Source organism: Budorcas taxicolor, chromosome 18, assembly GCF_023091745.1.
Source record: "Budorcas taxicolor isolate Tak-1 chromosome 18, Takin1.1, whole genome shotgun sequence".
NCBI lineage: Eukaryota > Metazoa > Chordata > Mammalia > Artiodactyla > Bovidae > Budorcas > Budorcas taxicolor.
The window spans coordinates 62725266-62748538 of NC_068927.1; the positions used below are offsets into that span (position 1 = coordinate 62725266).

Sequence of the window (23273 nt, forward strand, 5' to 3'; positions counted from 1 at the left end):
GAGACTCTGAAGGCCACAGTTCCAACTCTTATCTTCTCTCCCGACACCCTGTGTGAAGTTCCTGGTCACTGCTGCTCTCTAACCTCTGGAGATCGGGCTCTTTAATTTGTTTCATTCACCTGCTACATTCAATCAGGACTTAATTGCTTTCACTTTATCTTCTCTTTCTTTACAAGTCCCTGAGCCTTCTATGTTCTCATCGTTTCTCCCTCATGCTTTTCTCTTTCTCAGTCGCTCTGTATCTGCTTGGTTCCCTTTGCCCCAAAATTTTAAGGGGTGGCCACTGAATAAGATGCCCTGGGACCCAAAGGGACCGTTTTCCAACTGAGTTGAATCTGACACAGAACACTGGTGTCACACGGGCAGGTCCTGGCAGCACCCTGCGGTAGGGTGACGGGACGGGCTGACAGGAAGGGGAGGCCTGTGGAGCCGAAGGACCGGCGAGGACAGCGGCGCTGGGAGAGAGGGGGTCTCAGGACTGGGGTGGGCTCTCCAGGATCCCAGGCCCCCGGAGAGGACACTGCCTCTCCAGGAGCGGGGCGACCCGGCTCTATCTTCAGGGTTTGACAGGGCGAGACGGGTGATGCCGTCGTCGAATTAACTTTGTTCTCTTAGCAGAGGATGATGGAGGCGGAGGTGGCAAAGGATTTAAAGCAGGAAAATGTCTCAAAAGGCGGTGTTTACGTGGGTCGAGGGCAAAAAAGCCAAGGGCTCAGGGACCCGCCTCAGTGTGATTTTAACCCAAAGGAAAACATAGTCGAATCGAAAGGTCGACGGGTAGATTTACTGGGGGCAGAGGACCGGATGCTAGGATTTAAGGTCCTGAAAGCGAAGTCAGGGGTACCGCGCAGCACCGATTTACACAAGAAACGAGACTTGATACAGCGTACCCGACTTCTCATTCTCCGGTTCCGCAAGGAGCTGCATGTGCGGTGTTGCGGTGCGGCCTCCGGGGCGGGGCCTGAGCGGAGTGCTATCGGCGAGGGGCGGGGCGAGGAGGGAGCGCCGGGCGGCTGGGGACGGGAGGTCCCTCCCCGTATCTTGAAATTGCTAATTTTAACTGTCTGTCTGGAAAGAGGACTGAGGCGCAGGTTCAAGCTAGAAAAGTGTTAACTCTTGCTGCCCAGCGTGACTTGTGCTCTGCACTACCAGCTTCCCGGTCTTGGAGAAACTGCGCGTGCGCATAAGGACTGTGGGCGGGGCTTGAGCAGAGCACTACCAGCAAGGGGCGGGGCGTGAAGAACCCGGGCTTGCGCTACAACTGAGAGGGAGGGACGAGAGCCGGGTAGAGGTGTGGTGTTCACGTCCCTTGGATTCCCTCCCAAGTTTACCTTTTCGAGGTTTAGACATGCTTGAGGGTCTTTTTATCTTATGATAGGATGGCTTCCTGCTTAGCTTAAGTTACTGTCTCTAACAAGTTTTAAACCCTTACAGTTGTGTGGGCCACTTATTTTGGAAATTTCTTTTTAACAAGTTGAAAACAGTTTAAATCAAAAGCTATTTTTGCCAGCGGCTGACCGACCGTTGGTCCTGAACTGAGAAAACTGCGATCTCAGTGAGGAGTAGCTGTGGGGCGGTAACTGGATCCAGAAACATTGCCTGCAATCAAAATTAATTTAAGCAATTAAATTAAAAAGAACTGGATTTATCTGTGTAGGGATTACAAATTAGAATATGAAATACAAAATTCTCAATGGGTAGAATGGACGATATAATACTAAACGCTACAGAACAGCCTTTTTTTTCCAGAATTTTTCTCCATGGAAGGGTCTAGGCAGCCAGGAGGCTTCTCCTTTTCTTTCCTGATTTTAGGCTCTTTTTATTTCCGAAGTGGGTCTACTCAGCCTCAAGCAGCTACCCCTTGGATGAGCTCACTGCGGTCCCAGCTGAACTTACACTCGCCCATTGTGCTTGGTGAGGGTGAGGACTGTCCGGGTGGAGGACCCTGCCTCTGCTCTCCTCTGCTGTTCCTGGCCAGATCCCTTCCCACTCTTCCAGGGCAAAGGACCCCTGCACACATCAACCCCCTAAAGTGAAGGCCATACCAGAGGGTGTACTAGTTTCATTTTGTGTTCTTCTCATTAATTTGCTGACCATGTGTGGAGTATGTAACTACAGTCCAGGCTTGTCTGCATCAAGAATAAAATGGTAAGCCAATGGAATACACTCTACCACCTCATCTAGGTTATTTTTAAAACATGGAGACGAACACCATCCTCTGTCACTTACAGTCATGCAAGTCAAATACCTCAAAGCAACGGCCTGGTGTGCGGACTTGGATTCTCCCCCAGACCCACTGCTCTCCCTGATGCCCCCATCACACCAGCTCTACCTTGTCTCCGAGTGGCTCATCACAGCTGGAGAAAAACACAGCCCTGAATTGTCTGTTCTTGATTCAGATTCCTGGCTGTTCCCTCACATTCCCTGTGTCTGCTCCATACGTTTCCTGTGGAGCTCCTCAAAAGTCCACCTCCACCTCTCCCATCTTTTTTTTTTTCAAAGACCCTGTTTATTGTCCACTGAGCTCCTGGAGCAAAGGAAGAGATCTCCTCCAACTGCCTCAACAGTCTGCCTCAGGACCTGTGTTCTCTCCTCCATACTGACTGTGAATAGCCTGAACCCACCTCTAGCTGCTGGTGATCCTGAAATTGTGCCTTTATGCCAACTCCACTCTGTGTCAGGACAGCATGGCATTCTTCCTCCTCTGCTAAACACACACACACAATCTTACACACACACACACCCTCTAAACCTTTTTATGCACTCTATCATTTTTAAAGGGCTTCCCTGGTGTCTCGCATGGTAAAGAATCGGCCTGCAATGCGGGAGACCTGGATTCAATCCCTAGGTTGGGAAGATCCCCTAGAGGAGGGTACGGCAACCCACTCCAGTATTCTTGCCTAGGAAATCCAAAAAAGCCTGGCGGTCTACAGTCCACGGGGCTGCAAATAGCTGGACACAACTGAGCGACTGAGTACAACCACAAAAGTATACATTTTTGACAAAGCTGATCACAGGAATCATATTTATAAGGTTTCTCTCTAGTGAGAATTTTGTTATATTCCAGAAGGCTGAAACTTTGGCTACCCTTTGCCAAAATTTTATTTGTGTGGTTTCTTTTAAAGATGTACATTCTGCCACCAAATAAATGTTAGGCAGTTACAGGCTTTGCCACATACGTATGTTTTAAATGATTTCTCTCCTTAAGGGGGGGTCTCTGAGTTTAAGATCTGACTACCTACATACATTTTATCTCAATCATTATATTTGTAAGATTTCTATTATTAATTTTTCGATGATGCCCAAAGCTTCAGCTTTTAATAAAAGCACTGCCACATAGATTAAGTTTATAATGTTTCTTTTCAGTATGTATTTTCTGATGCCTACCCAGGTTTGTTAACTGAGTAAAAGCTCTGCCACACTCATGACACTTGTAAGGTTTCTCGCCAGTATGAATGATCTTATGTCGATTGAGATGTGAACCATCTGTAAAGGCTTTGCCACACTCGTTACACTGATAAGACTTCTCTCCAATATGAGTTCTCTCGTGACGCCAAAGTTGTGAATTTTGGGTAAAAGCCTTATCACATTTATTACATTTATAAGGTCTTTCTCCTGTATGAATTCTCTGATGTGCTACAAGGCTTGAATGCTGGATAAAAGCCTTGCCACATAAACTGCATTTGAGTTCTCCAGTGAGAGTTTTCTCATGACTACAAAGTTGTGAATGTTGGACCAATGCCTTACAGCACACATCATATTTGTAAGGTTTCTCTCCAGTATGAGTTCTCTCAAGATCCCAAAGCTGCGAATGTTGGATCAAAGGCTTAACACACACATTGCACTGACTCGGTTTCTTTCCACTGTGCCTTCTCTGATGCCTACTAAGACTTGAAACTTGGGTAAAAGCTTTGTCACATTCATCACATTTGTAAGGTTTCTCTCCAGTGTGGGTGGTCTTATGTTGAGTAAGATTTGAATGTTTCGTAAAGGCTTTGCCACACTCAGTACATATATAAGGTTTCTCCCCAGTATGGATTCTCATATGTTGAGTAAGGATTGACCGCACGGGAAAGGCTTTGCCGCATTCATTACATTTGTAAGGTTTCTCACCAGTATGGATTTTCTCATGAATCCAAAGGAGTGAACGTTGAATAAATGACTTACCACATTCTTTACACTTATAAGGTTTCTCCCCAGTGTGCAGCCTCTGATGACTTGCAAGGACTGAATTTCGACTGAAGACCTTGCCACAGACATCACATTTGTATGGTTTCTCTCCTGTATGGATTATCTGATGGTTCCTTAGAGCTGAGTGCACACTAAATGCTTTGCCACACTCATTACATCTGTAAGGTTTCTCTCCAGTATGGACTACCTTATGCTGAGTAAGATTTGAATGCTTCCTAAAGGCCTTCCCACACTCATTACATCTGTAAGGTTTCTCTCCTGTATGGATTCTCTTATGCTGAGTAAGGCTGGAGCGCTTCCTAAAGGCTTTGCCACATTCATTACATTTGTAAGATTTCTCTCCAAAGTGCACTGTCTGATGACTTACAAGGACTGACTTTCGACTGAAGGCCTTGCCACAGACATCACATTCATAGACTTTCTTTCTTGTATGAATCAACTGATGTCTAGTGAGGTTTGAGCACTGATTAAAGGTTTTGCCACACTCTTTACATTTGTAAGGTTTCTCTCCTGTATGAATTCTCTGATGACACGCGAGGTGTGAATTTCGACTGAATACCTTACCACATACATCACAATTATAAGGTTTCTCTCCCGTATGGATTAACTGGTGTCTGCTGAGGTTTGAGCTGTAAGGAAAGGCTTTGTCACACTCATTACATTTATAATGTTTTTCCTTGTATGCTTTCTGGCCTTGTGTCAGTATTGAAGGGTGAATAAAATCATTCCCATACGGATTAGAAATGTTGGTTTGGACAACAGGAGAAATTGTCTGCAATGGTAAAAATGAGGTGCTACTGTTGCTACTCTTGTCAGCTTCATTAAATTCATCAATTTTCTCTTCACTTTTAAATATACACCATTCATCCTGAAAGCTTAATGCAAGCTTATTTTCAATAGGTTTGTTTCCTGGATCCCTTCTACCATGTTGATTTTTTCCATCAGTGAGATTTTCATTATTGTTTACAGACATTCCTTTGTCATTTCCTTCATCATCTGTCCACTGACACTCAAAGACATGTATATTTTCCTGGATTTCCATGAAGTAAAAATCTCTGATTTCATGACTTTCATATCTTCCCAACATCACTCTCTGGAATACTCCTGTATCCCTGTTTGCTTTTGGTTTCAATTTCTTGATCACATGTATATGAGAGACAGCTACAAGATATAAAGAACCATAGGTATCCTATTAATTACAGATGGTAAATAAATGTTTCATATTGAAAAGGTGATATTACACCAAAGGCATTACCAATCCTGGACAGTTATTAAACTTCCCAACCATGACCTTCAAGTTTTCAGACACAACTAAAGAAACAGGATCTTTTATTAAAGAAAGAATAATTGCAAGTAATTCAAGTTAATTTTAGGGTAGCCTAGTCACTCAATGACAAAATCACTCACATTGTGCAAACTTACGTTAGCTCTCAAAGAAAGGATATTTTCCACCGTGACCTCAAAGATCACATATCTTTTGGCAGTAAACATATTGCTGTCTCATAACTGAGGAGAAAAATCTATTATACATATTTTATGCATAATTACTATACATATATAAGTACTAAAGAACAGTCAATGTATTGTAATGCTGCTGCTGCTAAGTTGCTTCAGTCGTGTCCGAATCTGTGCGACCCCATAGACGGCAGCCCACCAGGCTCCTGTGTCCCTGGGATTCTCCAGGCAAGAACACTGGAGTGGGTTGCCCTTTCCTTCTCCAATGCATAAAAGTGAAAAGTGAAAGTGAAATCGCTCAGTCGTGCCCAACTCTTAGTGACCCCATGGACTGCAGCCTACCAGGCTCCTCGTCCATGGGATTTTCCAGGCAAGAGTACTGGAGTGGGTTGCTGTTGCCTTCTCTGATTGTAATGCTAAATAATCCAAAACAAGCTTTATCTAATAAATAATCTAAATAACTTGTAGTTTAAAATTGCAAAACCATTGTAGAACTGAGAAAATAAAACAATTTATAAGAAAACAAAATATTTATCTTAATACACATTATATATCCACATGTACCCACTGAGAGAAAGCATTTTACAACATTAAGAGATGCTGTATATGATATATTGCATAATGCATGCTGAAAGCTCATCTATAAATCACAAAATAAATTGAAAATTATTCCAGTAAACCATGATAAAGTCAGCATAGATAATAAGTCACCATATTACAGAAAATTTTTACTCTGCAGAACTCTAGACATTCCCCCTTAAGAATAAAGAACGAACTTATATTCTAGAAGGACCACACAATATGAGAGCTGGGAGTTATATAGAAATCACTGACTTATGAACTATCACGTCAGGAAAATACATAACATTATAAAAAAGAACTGGAAAAAGAAGTCAGAAGTCACAATTATGATTTCATGACTGCAGCTATATCACAGTCAACTAATAGAGAAATTCCCTGTCTATGCACTGCCCTTTAGTTATCCTGGTCACTGGCCCCAAATCATATGTGATACATTGCATGTGCTTTGAGAAGTTATTAACGAAGGTCAGAGACAACACTGTTGAGAACATATTGGAAAATAAAAACATACACAGGAGCTTCCCTGGTGGTCCAGTGGTTAAGAATCCACTTGCAATACAAGGGACACCAGTTTGATCCCTGGAAAGATCCTAGATGCCATGGAGCAACTAAGCCTGTGCACCACAAATACTGAACCCTAGAGCTCTAGAGCCCAGAAGCTACAACTTCTGAAGCCCAAGCACCTTACAACCACTATTTTAAAAATAAGGAGAGCAGACTCACAGGATTTATGTACCTGACACCAATGTACACAGGAAGCGAGAGAAAGACAATCTGAACCTGTATTTGCAGAATCAGAAAACATGTTCTTGAGTACAACTGGCTATTCAGGCAGCACACATTATAAAATACTACAATGAATACCAGGAGCTGAGAAAGAAATAATTCATGGGAGATAATAAGAGCTCTAACAGTCACACTTGGCTATCCCTCCTGGAATTGGCTTTTGGGTCATCAGCCCTGTACATACTGATTTAGGTTCTGTCGGGAGAAAGTTGTTCAGTGGATGAACATGCGTGCATACGTGCTCAGTCATGTCTAACTCTTGGCGACCGCCATGGACCGTAGCCTGCCAGTCTCCTCTGTCCATGGGACTTCCCAGAAAAAAAAATACTGGAGTGGGTTACCATTTTCCTTTTCCAGGGGATCTTCCCAACCCAGGGATCGAACTCACATCTCTCCTGCATTGGCAGGCGGACTTTTTATCACTGTGCCACCTGGGCTTCCATAGAACTGCACAAGAGTGACTAGAATACTGACCTTGGAAGAAAAGAACTGGCAGGCTCTGAGACTGAATTCAAAGCCTCCCAATATCCAGAGCTGCCCTCAGGAGGAAATGCAAAGCAAAACTACAGTGACATACCACCTCACACCTAGCAGAATGGCCATCATAAAAAAGTCAAGAGATAGAAAGTGCAGGTGAAGATATGGAGAAAAGGCAACCCACTGCAATACCGGTAGAAATGTAAATTGGTGCAGCCACCATAGAAAAAGAGTATGTAGAATTCCTCAAAGTATTTAAAAAAAAAAAAAAGGACTACCATAAGATAGCAATCTCACTTCTGGGAATACACTGAAAGGAAATGAAAGCACTCTCTTAGATATTTGCACTGCTCTGCTGTTGCAGCATTATTTACAATAGCGAAGACATGAAAAAAAGCTAAGTGTCCAACAGTGTGTAAAGAAATTTAAAAATATTATACATACAATGGAATATTATTCAGCAAAAAAAAAGTAAATCCTGCTATCTGTACCAATACAGACCTTCATGGCATTATGCTAAGTGAAGTAAGTCAGGAGAGAAATACAAATACAGTTATGACCTCACTTATATCACATATATATGGAATCTTAAAAACAAAAGCCAAATGATTAGAAAAAGAGAGTAGAAGAGTGATTGCAGGGGCAGGGGAATATTACTATATACAATGGAATATTATTACATACAGAAGAATATTACTATATACAATGGAATATTATTACATGCAATGGAATATTATTACATACAATGGAATATTATTACATACAGGGGAATATTATTGCCGTTTTAGTTATAAGGTGAATACATTCAGATCTAATATACAGCATGGTGACTACTGTTAACAAAACCGTCTTATATACTCAAACTTGATTAGACAGTAGACGTTAAATGTTCTCACCCCCCCCCACACACACACACAAATTGTAATTATGTGACTTGATGGATGTGTTAAGTGTGTTCTGGTAATTAGTAATATATGTATATCACATCATCACTGTACACTTTACATTTATACCATGTTACATGGATTGAAGTGAAGTGAAAATTAGTCGTGTCCAACTCTTTGCGAAACCATGAACTATACAGTCCATGGAATTCTCCAGGCCAGAATACTGGAGTGGGTAGCTTTTCCCTTCTCCAGGGGATCTTCCCAACCCAGGGATCAAACCCAGGTCTCCTGCATTACAGGCGGATTGTTTGCCAGCTGACCCACAAGGGAAGCCCAAAAATACTGGAGTGGATAGCCTATCCCTTCTCCGGCAGATCTTCCAACCCAGGAATTGAACCAGGGTCTCCTGCACTGCAGGTGGATTCTTTACCAGCTGAGCTATCAGAACTCATGCTATGATCTGTGTCCACATAACATATGTGGATTACATGTCAATAAATATGGGAAAAAAGAAAATACAAAGGAGTGCACAAAAGAAATCCCGGTTGACAATGTGAATAAGAATTTAAAAAAAGAGAAAGGAAGAAAAGATTGGGAAAAAATGATCTCAGGAGAACAAAATAGAGACAGAGCTAGAGAAGGAAGGAAGAAAAAGATTAAAGGAATTAAGAGAATAAAAAAAACTACAACCACAAAACTCAAAGTTGGTTCTTTGAAAAGAAAGACAAAATTTACACTCAGCAAGATTAAGAAAAAAATCAGAAGACTCAAATAGCTAAATGAAAGAGGGAACATTACAACTGGTCACAACTGATTCTACAGAAATCAAAAGGATTATAAGAGAATACTATGAGCAATTCTGGCTTCCAAGGTGGCACAAGTGGTAAAAGAACCCACCTGCCAATGCATCTGATGGAATCAAGAAAGAGAGACCAATGGAAAAAGACTATCCCATTCTCCTCAAAGTCAAGGAAGCAAAGAATTCTCAGGAGCCAGATGATGGAGTGTAGATGGTGATAAACACTTTGCCTTGGTCTGTGTGGGAGCTGCTGTAGCACCACTGAGCGTGAAAAGATAAACTTTACATATTGCAGGACAGAACAAGTCAGCTGCTGCTGCTGCTGCTAAGTCCGACTCTGTGTGACCCCATAGACGCCAGCCCACCAGACTCCCCCGTCCCTGGGATTCTCCAGGCAAGAACACTGGAGTGGGTTGCCATTTCCTTCTCCAATGCATAAAAGTGAAAAGTGAAAGTGAAGTCGCTCAGCCGTGTCTGACTCTTCCAGACCCCGTGGACTGCAGCCTACCAGGCTCCCCCATCCATGGGATTTTCCAGGCAAGAGTACTGGAGTAGGGGAACAAGTCAGGGAGGAGAACAATTTTCTCTGAAAATTCACAAGAAATAAACTTCTGTTTTCCCATAGACATCTCCCACTTAGGGAGAGTTTCCAAAACACTATTAATGGTGCGGTTTCCTCACTGCCCTTCTGAGCTCCGACCTGTGTTGGCACCTTTGATACATTCCCATTTGTTTTTCTTTTTCTATTTTCACTTCATTCTCTAGAATCTAGAGTTCTTTCCCTTGCTCTAAGATGGAGATAATGTTCAGAAACAGAAAAGAACAGCCTTCCCTGGGTGGTGCAGTGGATAAGAATATGCCTGCCGATGCAGGGGCCACAAGTTCAATCCCTGGTCCGGGAAGATCCTACATTCCTTGGAACAACTACACCCTTGCGCCACAACTATCGAACCCAAGATCTAGAGCCCATGAGCCACCACTACTGAAGCCCACTTGCCCTAGAGCTTTGCAATAAGAGAAGCCATTTCTTTCTGGGGATGTGCTGGTCCCCAGTCTGCCCAGGACCGTGGGGATGCTTTGCAATAAGAGAAGCCATTTCTTTCTGGGGATGTGCTGGTCCCCAGTCTGCCCAGGACCGTGGGGATGGCTCCGGGGCTTGGGAAAGCCAAACCGCCAAGACTCAAAGCAACCTCCTTCCCATCTGGGAGGCTGGGTGTCCTCATGCCTCTGGCTTCTCTGTCCCAGTGGGCAGAGCCTAGAGCCCACGGCCCGCAAAAGAGAGCTCTCGGCAGACAAAGCCAGTGGCCGAGCCTTACCTGTCCCTCCTGGCCTGCCAGCCTGGAGTCGTGTGCCCTGGCCTGTGAGTATTTATTGCCTCCATATGTACTGTCCTCTGGGCCCGCTGGCCTGCCACCTCTGCTCCCAGGCTTGGTGCCACCATGCCCAGAGGGCCCTCCCTGGACCAGCCTGGACAACCATGGGACCAAGCTTGCACAGCTGGAGCCATCCCCTCTGCCTGCATCCCACCCTACCCCACCCTTCGTCGGTCAGGTCCAGGCCTAGAATGCACAGGGTCCTATCCCTGATTCTTCTTTTCTGACCGGGAAATAAACTTCCCCTTAAGAGAGGAAAAAAAAGAGAGAGAAGCCATTTCAATGAGAAACCTGCACAGCACAAGGAAGAGTAGCCCCTGCTCGAGATAACGAGAAAGCCCAAGCAAAGCAGTGAAGACCTAGTGCAGCCAAAAATAAATAAATAATTTAGAGGAAAAGAAAAGAACTCCCAGCTCCTCACTCAGCTGAGGAGTGAGGACATTACAAGGGGGAGGTCTGGGAAAATACTTCACACATTCACCTACTGCCTCCTTCTGAACGCAGAGGGAACAGCGTAATATGCGGGTCTCGAGCTCTCTTCCTAGAACTACTGAATCAAAAGCAGAGGGAGAGAAAACAGGGAATTCAGGATTTTACAAGTTTGCCATTGGACTTCGTAAATACTTAAGCTCTAGAACAACTCCTAGTGTATCATGAAATGTGCATATTTCTGAAGAAATGGTTAAACTCCTGATGCCAATCACAAAGCTTTGCATGTCTGAGTCAACAAGGCTTTGAGGTCAGTCAAGCAAAACAGGGGCTCCCAAGAGGCACAGAGGGAAAATGCAGAGATACCCCAGGGCAGATCCCAACTTCTAGAGGAAAGTGATCCTCACCCACAGACAGCAGGTTCCTGTAGGTCTCCAGCATCACGTCCCTGTACAAGGCCCTCTGAGCAGGGTCCAGGTATTCCCACTCCTCCTGAGAGAATTCGATGGCCACATCCTTAAAGGTCAAATGTCCCTGAAATAAAAAATAGATCTCACTGAGGGACTACAAGGAGAGTTCTTATCTTCACACAAAATGAGGAGGAGAGAGGATCAACTGGGTTGGAGAATAGGTTTTGACAGATTCCAGTACAGGCATTTTGAGCAAATTATGTGCCTCGAATTTTCATTTCTTTGCTTCTGTAAGAGAATATGACATCCTCCAAATCAGTGTGGATGACTGATTTCTGTGGATGATACATGAAATATACAAGCAAAAATGAAACACAGGTTGGCTACACAGGAGAGTCTGATATTCTGTTGTACACACTGAGTGGGATTCAATATGCAGATGAGCTAGTGAGTGGTGTCCTGAGAGATGAAAAAGTTCACAATAACTTTACAAAAAGATTGAGATTTAACATTGAGATGAGGATAACAAGAGAAATGACAAAAAGCGTTTCAATACTTCCTATGTGCTAAGCATTACTCTTAATGCTTTACCTGTATTGACAGTTACTACATGTATTAACATAGAGGGTTCCCTGAGAAAGTTGAAACAAGTACAAGGTGAACATGTGCAAACGCATGTGTGTACACATCCACACATAATGTTTCCATTTTTACTATTTAAATTATTAATGTGACAGTGTAAAAAAATTAAGATATAATCTCAATTGCTAAAAAATAAAAAACTTACTATAAAATGATGTCTTTTACAAAAGCCATGTGAAAGGTCAGGGCAAGGTCAGGCATGCCTGGGCATGCCCGGGTATGTCGGGACATGTCCCGGCAGAGGGCGCTGCAGACACACCCCGGAGACGGGCCGGCAACCAAGCCGACCAATCAGGAGCTGACACGAAGCCCTCGCCGTCCAATCAGGAGCTGACACGGAGCCCTTGGACACCAATCACCGCTGAGCCCGCGTTTTCTTCCTTATATGGGAGGGCCGGCCCTGGCTATAAAACCCCTTCCCCACCCCTCACACTTCGCAGACTCCTTTCCCCCCCCACCCCCCGCAGATTCCCCCGCTGACTCCCTTTGCCTCGCAGACCCCCGCCCCCGGGAGTTCTGCCCAAGAGCGACCGCCCAATAAAAGGCCCTGAACAACAGTCCATAGGGGTGGCTCCTTCTTCCCGCGGCGTTTCTTACACCATGAACTTGCACATGCATGCATGTACACACACGTAAATATCCAATTCACTAAAACGAGAGTAGCTGTTTCAACGTATTTTGGGCAAGTTTTTAAATTATCATTTTTACTTAATGTAGTTCAGCATCTCTGGGACAAGGAAAATGTTCTAATCTTACATAATTTAGTTTGTCAACATTATTCTACAGTCGGTTAGCAAAGAATGAGTACAAGCATGAATATATAATACTTCAATCTCTGTAAAATACATATAACTCAAACTGCAAATATAATTTTACCCATTTAAATCCAGATAAGTAACTATTAACAAAAGCCAGAGTTTGTTTATTCCACTAACAAAATATTGATTCAAAATTGGAAAGGATATTAGTGGTATATAGGGGCTTCCCTCATAGCTCAGTTGGTAAAGAATCTGCCTGCAATGCAGGAGACCTGGGTTCGATCCCTGGGTTGGGAAGATCCCCTGGAGAAGAAAATGGCTACCCACTCCAGTAGTTTTGCCTGGAGAATCCCATAGACAGAGGAGCCTGGCAGGCTAGTCAATGGGGTCGCAAGAGTGCAAGAGTCAGACACGACTTTGTGACTAAACCACCATTAGTGGTATATATTAAAACAGTAGGGTTGAAAAGTTCTTGAATTAAAAATTGTAAAAAAAAAAACCACTTTTATTGAGCAAGAACATACTTAACCATCAGAGAAGACTGGTAATTCTGAAGCAGGGCATTTTGGAAGGACCGACAAAATGATCAACTGAGGATATGACTTCACCTGAGAAAGAGCCATTCTTGACCTCTTTTCCTTCCTCTTCTGCCTCCTCTGGATTTCTTCCTCAGAGGTGAATCTTTCGAGGCCAGTCCTGAAAGTTGAAAACAGGCTGTTTAAGGCTTAGAATCAACATCCCCTTTCCTGTGCCACAACCACACACACAGGGAAGACCTCACCATATGGAAGAGACAGTCCTCTGCTGCCCACTGTCGCAAGAGGTGCGTGTAGGCACCCGCCAGGACTAAGGCACCCATCTTCCTGCACACAGCGCTCCCATGGGCTCAGCCCAGAACCTGTTTTAACATCACAGGGATACATTTCCCTCTGCCAAATCCACTGCCTTCATTCCTCCACAGGTGAGATCATGTTACTCAATTCAACCCATGCATGCACATCTCAGCCTCAGCTCTGTGTGTCCCAGGAAACCTGAGTTAAGATGCTATGGTACCCACACCATTTCACGCAGCCCACATCATCCATAAACCCACTTGCAGATGCTCCAGCCAGAACAGCAACATCCTTTGCGAACAGTTCCGTACACCCCGTGATCCCACAACTATGCCTGGGACACACACACACACAATTCACTGGGCTCATCCAGAGGCCCACACTTGCTCCCACAACTCTCCTGCAGACCCCAACAGGCTCCCCTCCATTTTCTCCATTTTTCCTCCTCTCCTCCATGCAAGCATGAAGAAACAGAGCTGAAAGGCATAGAGACCTCTGGGCACGAGCACTCTAACAGGAACGCACAGAAGCTCCAAATCCAAGGACTCTGAGTGTCCAGGAATGGAGACCAAGAAGGTGACCCTTCTGGGAAAATACTGAAGGGGTTAGCTTGGAAATAAGCTCTGAGGGAATATGCTCATCATGAATAGAGGGGCTCTGTTGGAAGGTTTGAGGTCAATCAGCCCATTCTGCATCACCGGCAGAGAACACAGAAGACAGACCTGAGGGGAACATCCACTTAGTACCTCACTATTTTAACAGATCGCATAAAATGGAAGACAACGGAATATTAGACGGACTAAACTAGATTTCAACTGCTAAAAAGAAAAATCACTGACATCCTTACCAAGTACTCACTGAAACAGGCCCTCGCCCGTCCTCTACGAGGCCATCTGTCCTCACTCATTCTTATTTCCTCCTTAGTTTTCCTACTTTTCTGTGAACCGCTCTGTCTCGGCTTCTCCTGATCCCCCTCGCCCACATATTTACAGGGATATCGACCGAATAAGATGCCTGCCTAGCGGAAGAGAGCATTTTCCAGCGAGAAAGCTGGGTGTCACGGGGCTGACCCATGTCACCTCCCCCCACACGCGGACGGGGAAACGTCACTATGAAGAGGCCTGTGCGGCAGAAGGACCGGCCCGACGCGAGGACAGAGGGGCTGGGAGGGCGGGGGTCTCAGGAGCCGCGAGGGCTCCCCAGAACCCCAGGACCGGGGAGAGGACGCGCGCGGCCTCTCCGGGAGCGGGGACGGGCGCGGCCTCCAAGGCGAGGTTATGGGGGACGAGGAAGGGGAGGAAGAGGAGAGAGCGAATCCATGTTGCGGGAGAGGGCTTTACGCGGGTCAGCGAGGGCGGTGGTCAGTAGAGGATTTTAAGCAGGAACATAGAGCGAAGAAGAAAACCAAAGAGGCGGGGGAAGCCAAGGCACCGAACTCGCCTCAGAGAGATTTGAAACGCCCCCTGTGACGGCGACGTCTGGACTTACGGGGCACAGAGGGGTAGGTGCGGTGAATTTCAGGTCCCTAGTTACTCCCACACCCTGAGGAAGGGTTGGGCGCGCGGCTATGAGGCGCAAATTTACACGAAAAACAAGAAACAACGCGCCGCAATATGACCTTCGCTCCGCGATCTTCACTTCCGGGTCCGTTGCCAGCTGCGCACGCGCGGACTCGGAGGCACGGCGGCGGGGGCGGAGCGCCGCCGGAGAGGGGCGGGGCGTGGGACCAAGGTCCGCGCGAGGCGGGCGAGAGGGCAGGAAAGGGGCGGGGCCTGCGCGTCCCTCCGCGTCGAAGGCGTAGCTCTCTGGGTTAGAAACGCTTGAGAATCTGCGTCTCTTGATGATGCATCGTTGCTATCTGCTAAGAGATTAAGTTACTGTCTCTCCATCTAAAGGAAGTCAGTCCTGAATATTCATTGGAAGGACTGAGGCTGAAGCTGAAACTCCAATACTTAGACCACCTGATGTGAAGACCTGACTCATTGGAAAAGACCCTGATGCTGGAAAAGATTGAAGGCGGGAGGAGAAGGGGACGACAGAGGATGAGATGGTTGGATGCCATCACCGACTCGATGGACATGAGTTTGAGTAAACTCCGGGAGTTGGTAATGGACAGGGAGGCCTGGCGTGCTGCAGTCCATGGGGTCGCAAAGAGTCGGACATGACTAAGCCACTGAACTGAACTGAAGATGTTTTCCTCTAACACTGAAAACGGTTTAAGTCAAAAGCTTGTTTGTGCCAGTCAGTAGGTTGCACTCAGTCCTATGAGACTGAAGCAATTCAGCGGTCTGAGATCTCGAAGAAGGATCTGTATGTGGTGGTGGTTAGATCCAGAAACATTTCCTGCGGTTGGATATAAGTTAAGCAGTCTGCAGTTGTTCCATACAAACTAGAATGTGAAATACAAGCTCTGCATGCGTAGAAGTAGCTATTTTACACTGACATTCTACAGAATAGCATTTTGGCTTCTATTCCCTGTTCTCACAGGAGGCCAACTTGGCATTGTGCTCTGTTCCAGAGACTCATGGCGACAGGACTGATCAAAGAATTTTTCACATATTGATAAGTAGGCAAGTCATTCTGATTTCAGTTAACCTGAATTTTATGCTAAGACAGCCTGTTTGTGTCCTTTTTCCTGTGGAGGGAAAAGTCCAGTTCCTCCTTCCTGTGTGTTTCTTCCCTCTGTCTCCTTTACCCTTAAACTACTTCCACACTGACAGAGAACACTCCACTTTCTGACACTTCTGATCAACCAATATGTGGGTGTTTTTTCCACAACAAGCAATTGCATGTGACACCAGCTGAGTGTCCTACAATTTAACTCAAGCTCGGCATTTATCCGATATAGCATCAGATCCCACACATCCCGCAAATCTGCCCCTCCCCTGTCCCCACTCCACTCCCCCCACAACACACTTCAGATGCCAGTAAAAGTCCAGGTTGTCATCTCTGCTTCTGACCAGCTGGCTTTAGATTGGGGTTTCCAAACCCTTGTTTGGTTCATACAAAAGTATACACACAGCTGGTTTATATAGTGCTGCTTCCAAGTCCTGAAAAAAAAAAACATCTTAACTGGAAGTCCCAAATTTTAAATGTCTCCAGTGGAAACTTAGTATCACACCCCACCAAGCCACACATCCGTTGTAACTAGCCCTCAGTCATTGTAAACGTTCCTGTCCTGGCAATTTTCTCCTAGTTTGTCCACCCAATGGCCTTTCTCCATTTGCATGACACTCTTCAATTAACGAGTGATTCTTCTCAAATATCACCTTATCATTAGAGCATTCTCTGAACACTGTTTAAATCAGGACTCTCACTCTATCATTGTACGTGCACACCTTCATTGTATTTATCACCATCCTGTTTTATTATTGCTGACTTCCCTTACAGAATATAAGCTATTTGAAGATGGTCATTGATTCCCTGCTGTATCATTAGTGATTAGAATTGTTCCTCATTGATAGAATGAGTGAATGCATTTTATCACTACAAAGAAGTAAGCTACTGTAATGCATAAGTTTACAGATCAGTGGGTTGTCATCAGGTAAACCTCAAATTATATTTGTGGCTGTGAAACGGAGCTGGCCTCTATGATCCTTGCCTCCGCCCCACCCCTCACCATGTCTTCTGCCTGCCTTTTGCCTGTGGAAGACTTTGGTCAAAGAATAATTTTAATCAGAAAAGTGAGAAATGCTTAAACAAAGGAAGGAGACTAAATAATAATAATGTTGTCATTAAGCATAGTCAAGGACCTTTAGTTCTTTCTTAAGGGCTGTAGATAATATTCTGAACCATATCCTGTGAGCTGTCCTATAGATACCAAAACCCCAGATGGAGAAGTTAACTACAAGATGGCCAGACTGTACCCAGGACTTGAGCTGCCACAATTCCAAGAATTGACCACAAAGAAATGGGAACAAGTGCACCGCAGAACTAAAGATTAACTGTACCTAAAACCAAGACGCTACTGCTAGCCAGACCACTGATGATCAATATGAAGATGACTGTTAGAGATGACTGTGCTATTTCTGCATGTAATCTGCCCCCCCCACACACACACACACGCACACACTGTCTGTAGAAGCTCTCACCCCTGCTTGTCGGGGGCAGGGTGGGGAGTTAGCCTTTGGACAGATGTCCACCACCCCTCCCCCACAGTTGCCAGCAACTGAAATAAACTTTCCTTTTCCCCAACCTGGCCCATTTACTGGCTTTTGAGCCGTGAGCAGCCAGACCCCCTACCCATACCTTCTGGTAACAGCATCCGATTCTTTACTCCTGTAACATACAACCTAACATTCTGAACATTTCTGATAAATTGCCATGCTATTTTGTTTATACCGTTAATTTTCTTGTGGACAAACATTGTGACAGAGATAACATGAACATCCCAAAGAGATATACTACTTTTATTTCAGTAAACCCAGGATCAGTCTCATTTTACTATCAAAGTTTGTTCAGATCACATATAATCTTTCCAATTTAAGCCAAATTAAAAAAAAAAAAGACCAGCCAACCCAGTTCATTACAAAGTTCCCTCAAGTTCCCTGCCTAGGGAAATTTTTTTTTTTTAAACATTTGGCTGTATTGGGTCTTAGTTGTGGCTTGTGGGGTTTTCATTGCATCATGCAGGATCTTTCATCGTGGCACATGGGCTTCAGAGCGTGCATGCTCAGTAGCTGCAGCGTTCAGGCTTAGTTGCTTCATGGCATGTGGGATTTTAGTTCCCTGACCTGCATCCCCTGAATTGCAAGGCAGATTATTAACCACTGGGCCACCAGGGAAGTCCCCTGCCTAGGGAATGTTAAACCATACTCCCTCTGAGGACTCCAAGTCCTGAGAAAAAACAGCTCGAATAAAACTCAGGACATCATTTAAAGCAATGATGTCTGAATATCAGGAGAAATCACTAAAGTACCCAAGAAACACCAAAGAAGTGGGCAGGGCTCAAAGGACCCACGCTGGTACCAAGCATGAGTTTGGGACGGACTCCAGGGTCCTCCAGTAGGTGTCCCTGATAGCTTATTGACTACAAGAAAATGTCAACAAAATTCCATTAACAATCAAGAAGGAAAAAGGGGATTTTATTTGAGCCAAGCTGAGGATTATAATTTGGGAGACTCTCATAAAGCTCTGAGAACGCACAGTTGAATATACATTTTCAAGATAAAGGATAATTCATCAATATGACATGTTGATCATTTTCCATAAACTTCACCAAGGACATACAGTCCAGGTAACCATGTACAAAGCAAGCAGTAAGTCACCATGACCTTTCACAGAGTTGAGAAAGAACACTACTCTTTTAAAAAATATCTAATTAATATTTATTTGGCCAGGTCTTAGTTGCAACATGGGGGATCTAGTTCCCTGACCAGGGATCAAACCCAGAAGTTTTAGCCACTGGACCACTAGGGAAGATCCTAGAACACTTTTAAGAAGTTAGATCACTAGTGTCAGAAATAAAAAAGTAAGTTGACCTTTATGGTCAAGGAGGCACTCCCACCTCTGAGGAGCTGTGGTTTATGTGTAACGCAGATGTACACTGCATATTAGGGAGGGAGGGAGGGAGGGAGGAAGCCCAAGCAAACAGAAGTGTGTTTTTTTTTTCTTGTCTTGCCTTGAAATATAAATTTTATTAAAATATGAACTCCAAGCACACATACAAAAAGATTATCTATATTTCTGAAATTTTATCTCCTAGTATTTTTTATATGTTCACCATATCTTGTCACTTCACGTAAAGCTTCAAGTGCACACACACACAAATGTATGTAGGAATATAATCATACAGTGTAGATTTACAACCGAGGAGGCAGATTTCAGGGGGCTGAGTCTGAAATTGTACTGCTACAGTATTTTAATTATAGCTACAGAAATAATCTCGGTTACACTATGGAGTTTGTAACTCCAATGTAAATTGTGACTATATATCTTTTTCAAATACTTTGTTTAAATCTAATTTGAAAAGAAATTGTCACAGATGCCATTCAGCCTAGGGAACATGATGATGTATACTTAAGGGTCATTATTATGAAGCCCCCAATGCAGTGGGATATGCTTGCATTAACAGAAGGCACACAATTCACTAAGGATTACAAAAAACATTGGGTTTCCTTACTGGCTCAGATGGTAAAGAATCTGCCTTACACTGCAGGAGACCTGGGTTCAATCCCCAGGTTGGGAAGTTCCCCGGAGAAGGGAATGGCTACCCCCTCCAATACCCTTGCCTGGAAAATCCCATGGACAGAGGAGCCTGGTGGGCTATGGTCGATGGGGTCGCAAAGAATCAGACACGACTGAGCAACTAACACTGTAAAAAAAAGATTACATTTTATTCATTTGGATATGAGAAGTATGATACATTCTAATAAATAAAATGGTACCAAATTGCAACTCTATATAGGCCAAATCCGCAGCCTTCACAGATACACTACTCTGATTGTTTTGATGACTGTCCTCTGTAACATTATCCCTTTGGTTTCCAAAAATGAGACTAATTTTGAATATTTTATATATACAGTAGCTATTCCCCTTCAAAACACAGGGAGACCACTGTTCCACCCCCATTTTTTTCTCCCACATATGCCTTCCCTGAAGTTACTTAGCATGCACACATGCAGTGGATAATGCAATATTATGTTCCAGGTGTACCACATAACTATTTTAACAACTGTATACAGGATGAACTAATCACCCCGGTAAGTCTAGTAGCCATCTGTCCCTGTTCAAAGTTACTATCACTGACTATACTCCTTATTTTGTATATTACACCCTACACTTCATTATGTAACTGTAGACCTGTACCTCTTAAACCTTTCCTACTTCACACACAAGGGCCTCCCTGGTGGCTCAGACAGTGAAGAGTTGGCCTGAAGTGCAGGAGGCAGGGGTTCCATCCCTGGGTTGGGAAGATCCCCTGGAAAAGGAAATGGCAACCCACTCCAGGAGCCTGGCGTGCTACAGTCCATGGAGCTGCAGAGTCGGAAACGACTGAGCGACTTTACTTTCACTTTCTTTCACTTCACACACACCTGCCCTTCTGGCAACCATCTATGTGTTCTATGTATGAGACTATTTTCCTTTTGTTTTCTAAATTCCACATATAAGTGAAATCACAGGCTGTGTCGTTCTGACTTATTGCACCCAGTCAAATACCCTGTAGAGTTGTGCATGTTACTGGAAATAGCAAGATTTTGGTTTTTCTTCACAACTAATATTCCACTGTATGTATGTATATATGTGGATGTGTGTGTATATGTATATATATATATTTTCCTTTTATCTATTTTATTGATTCATCTATTGGTGGACTTTTGGTAGGTCTCTTACCTTGGCTACTTTGTTTTAAAAAAAATTTTTTTTTAATGTGGAACATTTTAAAAGTCTTTATTGAATTTGTTACAATATTCTTTCTGTTTTATGTTTTGTTCTTTTGGCCTCAAGGCATGTGGAATTACCTCCCTGACCAGGGATTGAACCCATACCTCCTGCAATGGAATTGCGGATTCTAAGCCACTAGACTACCAGGTAAGTCCCTTACCTTGGCTATTATAAATAATGGTACAATGAATGACAAAATGCATATATTTTTTGAACGAGCATTTTTGTCTTCTCTAGGTAAATGCCCAGATGTGCAACTGCTGGATTATATGGCAGCTCTATTTTTAATTTTTTGAGGAGTGGCCATAGTCTGCCATAGTAGCTACCAATTTACAATCCTACCAAAAGTGCTTGAGGGTTCCCTTTTCTTCTCATCTTCGCCAACACTGTGAGTTGTCCTTTCTATGCCAGCCCATTCTGACAGGTGTGAGGTGGTATCTCATTGTAGTCTTGACTTGAATTTCCCCGATGACTAGTGATGCTATGCACCGTATCATGTACCTTTTGGCCATCTGTAAGTCTCCTCCTCCACGATGGAGTCTCTCAACCTGAGTAGGGCTTGAATACTTGCCCAAGTTTTGTGTCAGGTATTACATTTTAAGGTTTCTTTCTACTATGAATTGTCAGATGAGCCCCAAAGCTCAAGTTCTGAATAAAAGCACTGCCACACGTGTTGGATTTATGTGTGTTTTCAGTATGCCTTTTTTGATGCCTAGTAAGGCTTGCAAATTGGGTATAAGCTTTGCCACATTCATGACATTTGTAAGGTTTCTCTCCAGTATGGATGGTTTTATGTTGAGTAAGGTATGAACACATTGTGAAAGCTTTGCCACACTCATTACATTTGTAAGGTTTCTCTCCAGTGTGAGTCCTCTCGTGACCCCAAAGTTGGGAACGTTGGATAAAGGCCTTATCACAGTCTTTACATTTGTAAGATTTTTCTCCTGTATGAATTCTCTGATGTGCCATAAGGCTTGAACGTTGGGTAAATCTCTTGCCACACACATTACATTTGTGTGGTTTTTCTCCAGTATGAATTCTCTCATGACCCCAAAGTTGTGAAAGTTCAATAAAGGCCTTACCACACACATTACACTTGTGTGGTTTCTCTCCAGTGTGCATTTTCTGATGTCGAGTAAGGCGTGAAAATTGGGTAAAAGCTCTGCCACACTCACTACATTTGTAAGGTTTCTCTCCAGTATGGATTGTCACGTGCTGAGTAAGATTTGATCTCATGGTGAAGGCTTTGCCACACACAGTACACTTGTACGGTTTCTCTCCGGTATGGATTTTCTTGTGTTTGTTAAGGCTTGATTGCTCGGCAAATGCTTTGCCACATTCATTACATTTGTAAGGTTTCTCACCACTGTGCATCTTCTCATGACTCCAAAGGAGCGAATGCTGGATAAAGGCCTTACCACATTCACTACATTTGTAAGGTTTCTCTCCAGTGTGCATCCTCTGATGATTTTCAAGGTGTGAGTTTCTACTAAAGACCTTGCCACAGACATCACATTTATACGGTTTCTCTCCTGTGTGCACTCTCTGATGTGTAGTGAGATTAGAACCCTGGTTAAAGGCTCTGCCGCACACATTACATTTGTAAGGTTTCTGTCCAGAATGGATTCTCTTATGATTTCTGAGATTTGAGCTTTTGCTAAAAGCCTTCCCACAGTCATTACAGTTGTACGATTTTTCTTCAGTGTGTGTTCTCCTGTGTTGTGTGGGTAACACAGGAGGTTCCACAGTAGGAGGAATTCTACAAAGTGGGGAAACTGAGGAACCATTGTTAACTGACTTCTCAACTTGAGGGCCTCTATACATTTTCTCCTCAGCTGGAAATCTCTGCAGTTCAGCCACCTGTGCCTGCAGCCTTGCTCCAGTTCTACTGTCCAAACACTTTATATCTTTGCTTCTAGCAATGCTCATGTTATTTTTCATTGTTAACCAACTTCTTATGAATTGCTTGTCATGCACGAAATATTCATATGTATTACTTCTTACAGAAACATTCTGAGGAAAATTAATTAAGGATTTATTATCCTGATTTTCTCTCTGACTGAGATTTTTCTTATGGGTCAAAAGCACTTCTTTGTCATTTCTTGCATCATATCCGCACTCACTCTCACTCTTCTGCATATTTTCACAGACTTCCTTGAGGTCAAAATCCTTGATGCCATGGTTTTCATTTCCATATAATTCTCCTAAATTAGTGTTCTCTCTTGGTGATAATTTGTTAATTGCAAATCCAGCAGAAAGGATTCCTAT

At 43.8% G+C, this 23273-nt stretch overlaps 1 protein-coding gene across 1 annotated transcript in view; it reads right to left on the minus strand.

Annotated features, from left to right (window-relative positions):
- The window catches only part of LOC128064064 (uncharacterized), a 425534-nt gene that overhangs the window by 159379 nt on the left and 242882 nt on the right, over nucleotides 1-23273 (minus strand). Inside the window, 3 exon segments of the mRNA XM_052656874.1 lie at nucleotides 3388-3677; nucleotides 3837-4750; nucleotides 21747-22728. Of these exon segments, the coding sequence (XP_052512834.1) occupies nucleotides 3388-3677; nucleotides 3837-4750; nucleotides 21747-22728 (2186 nt within the window).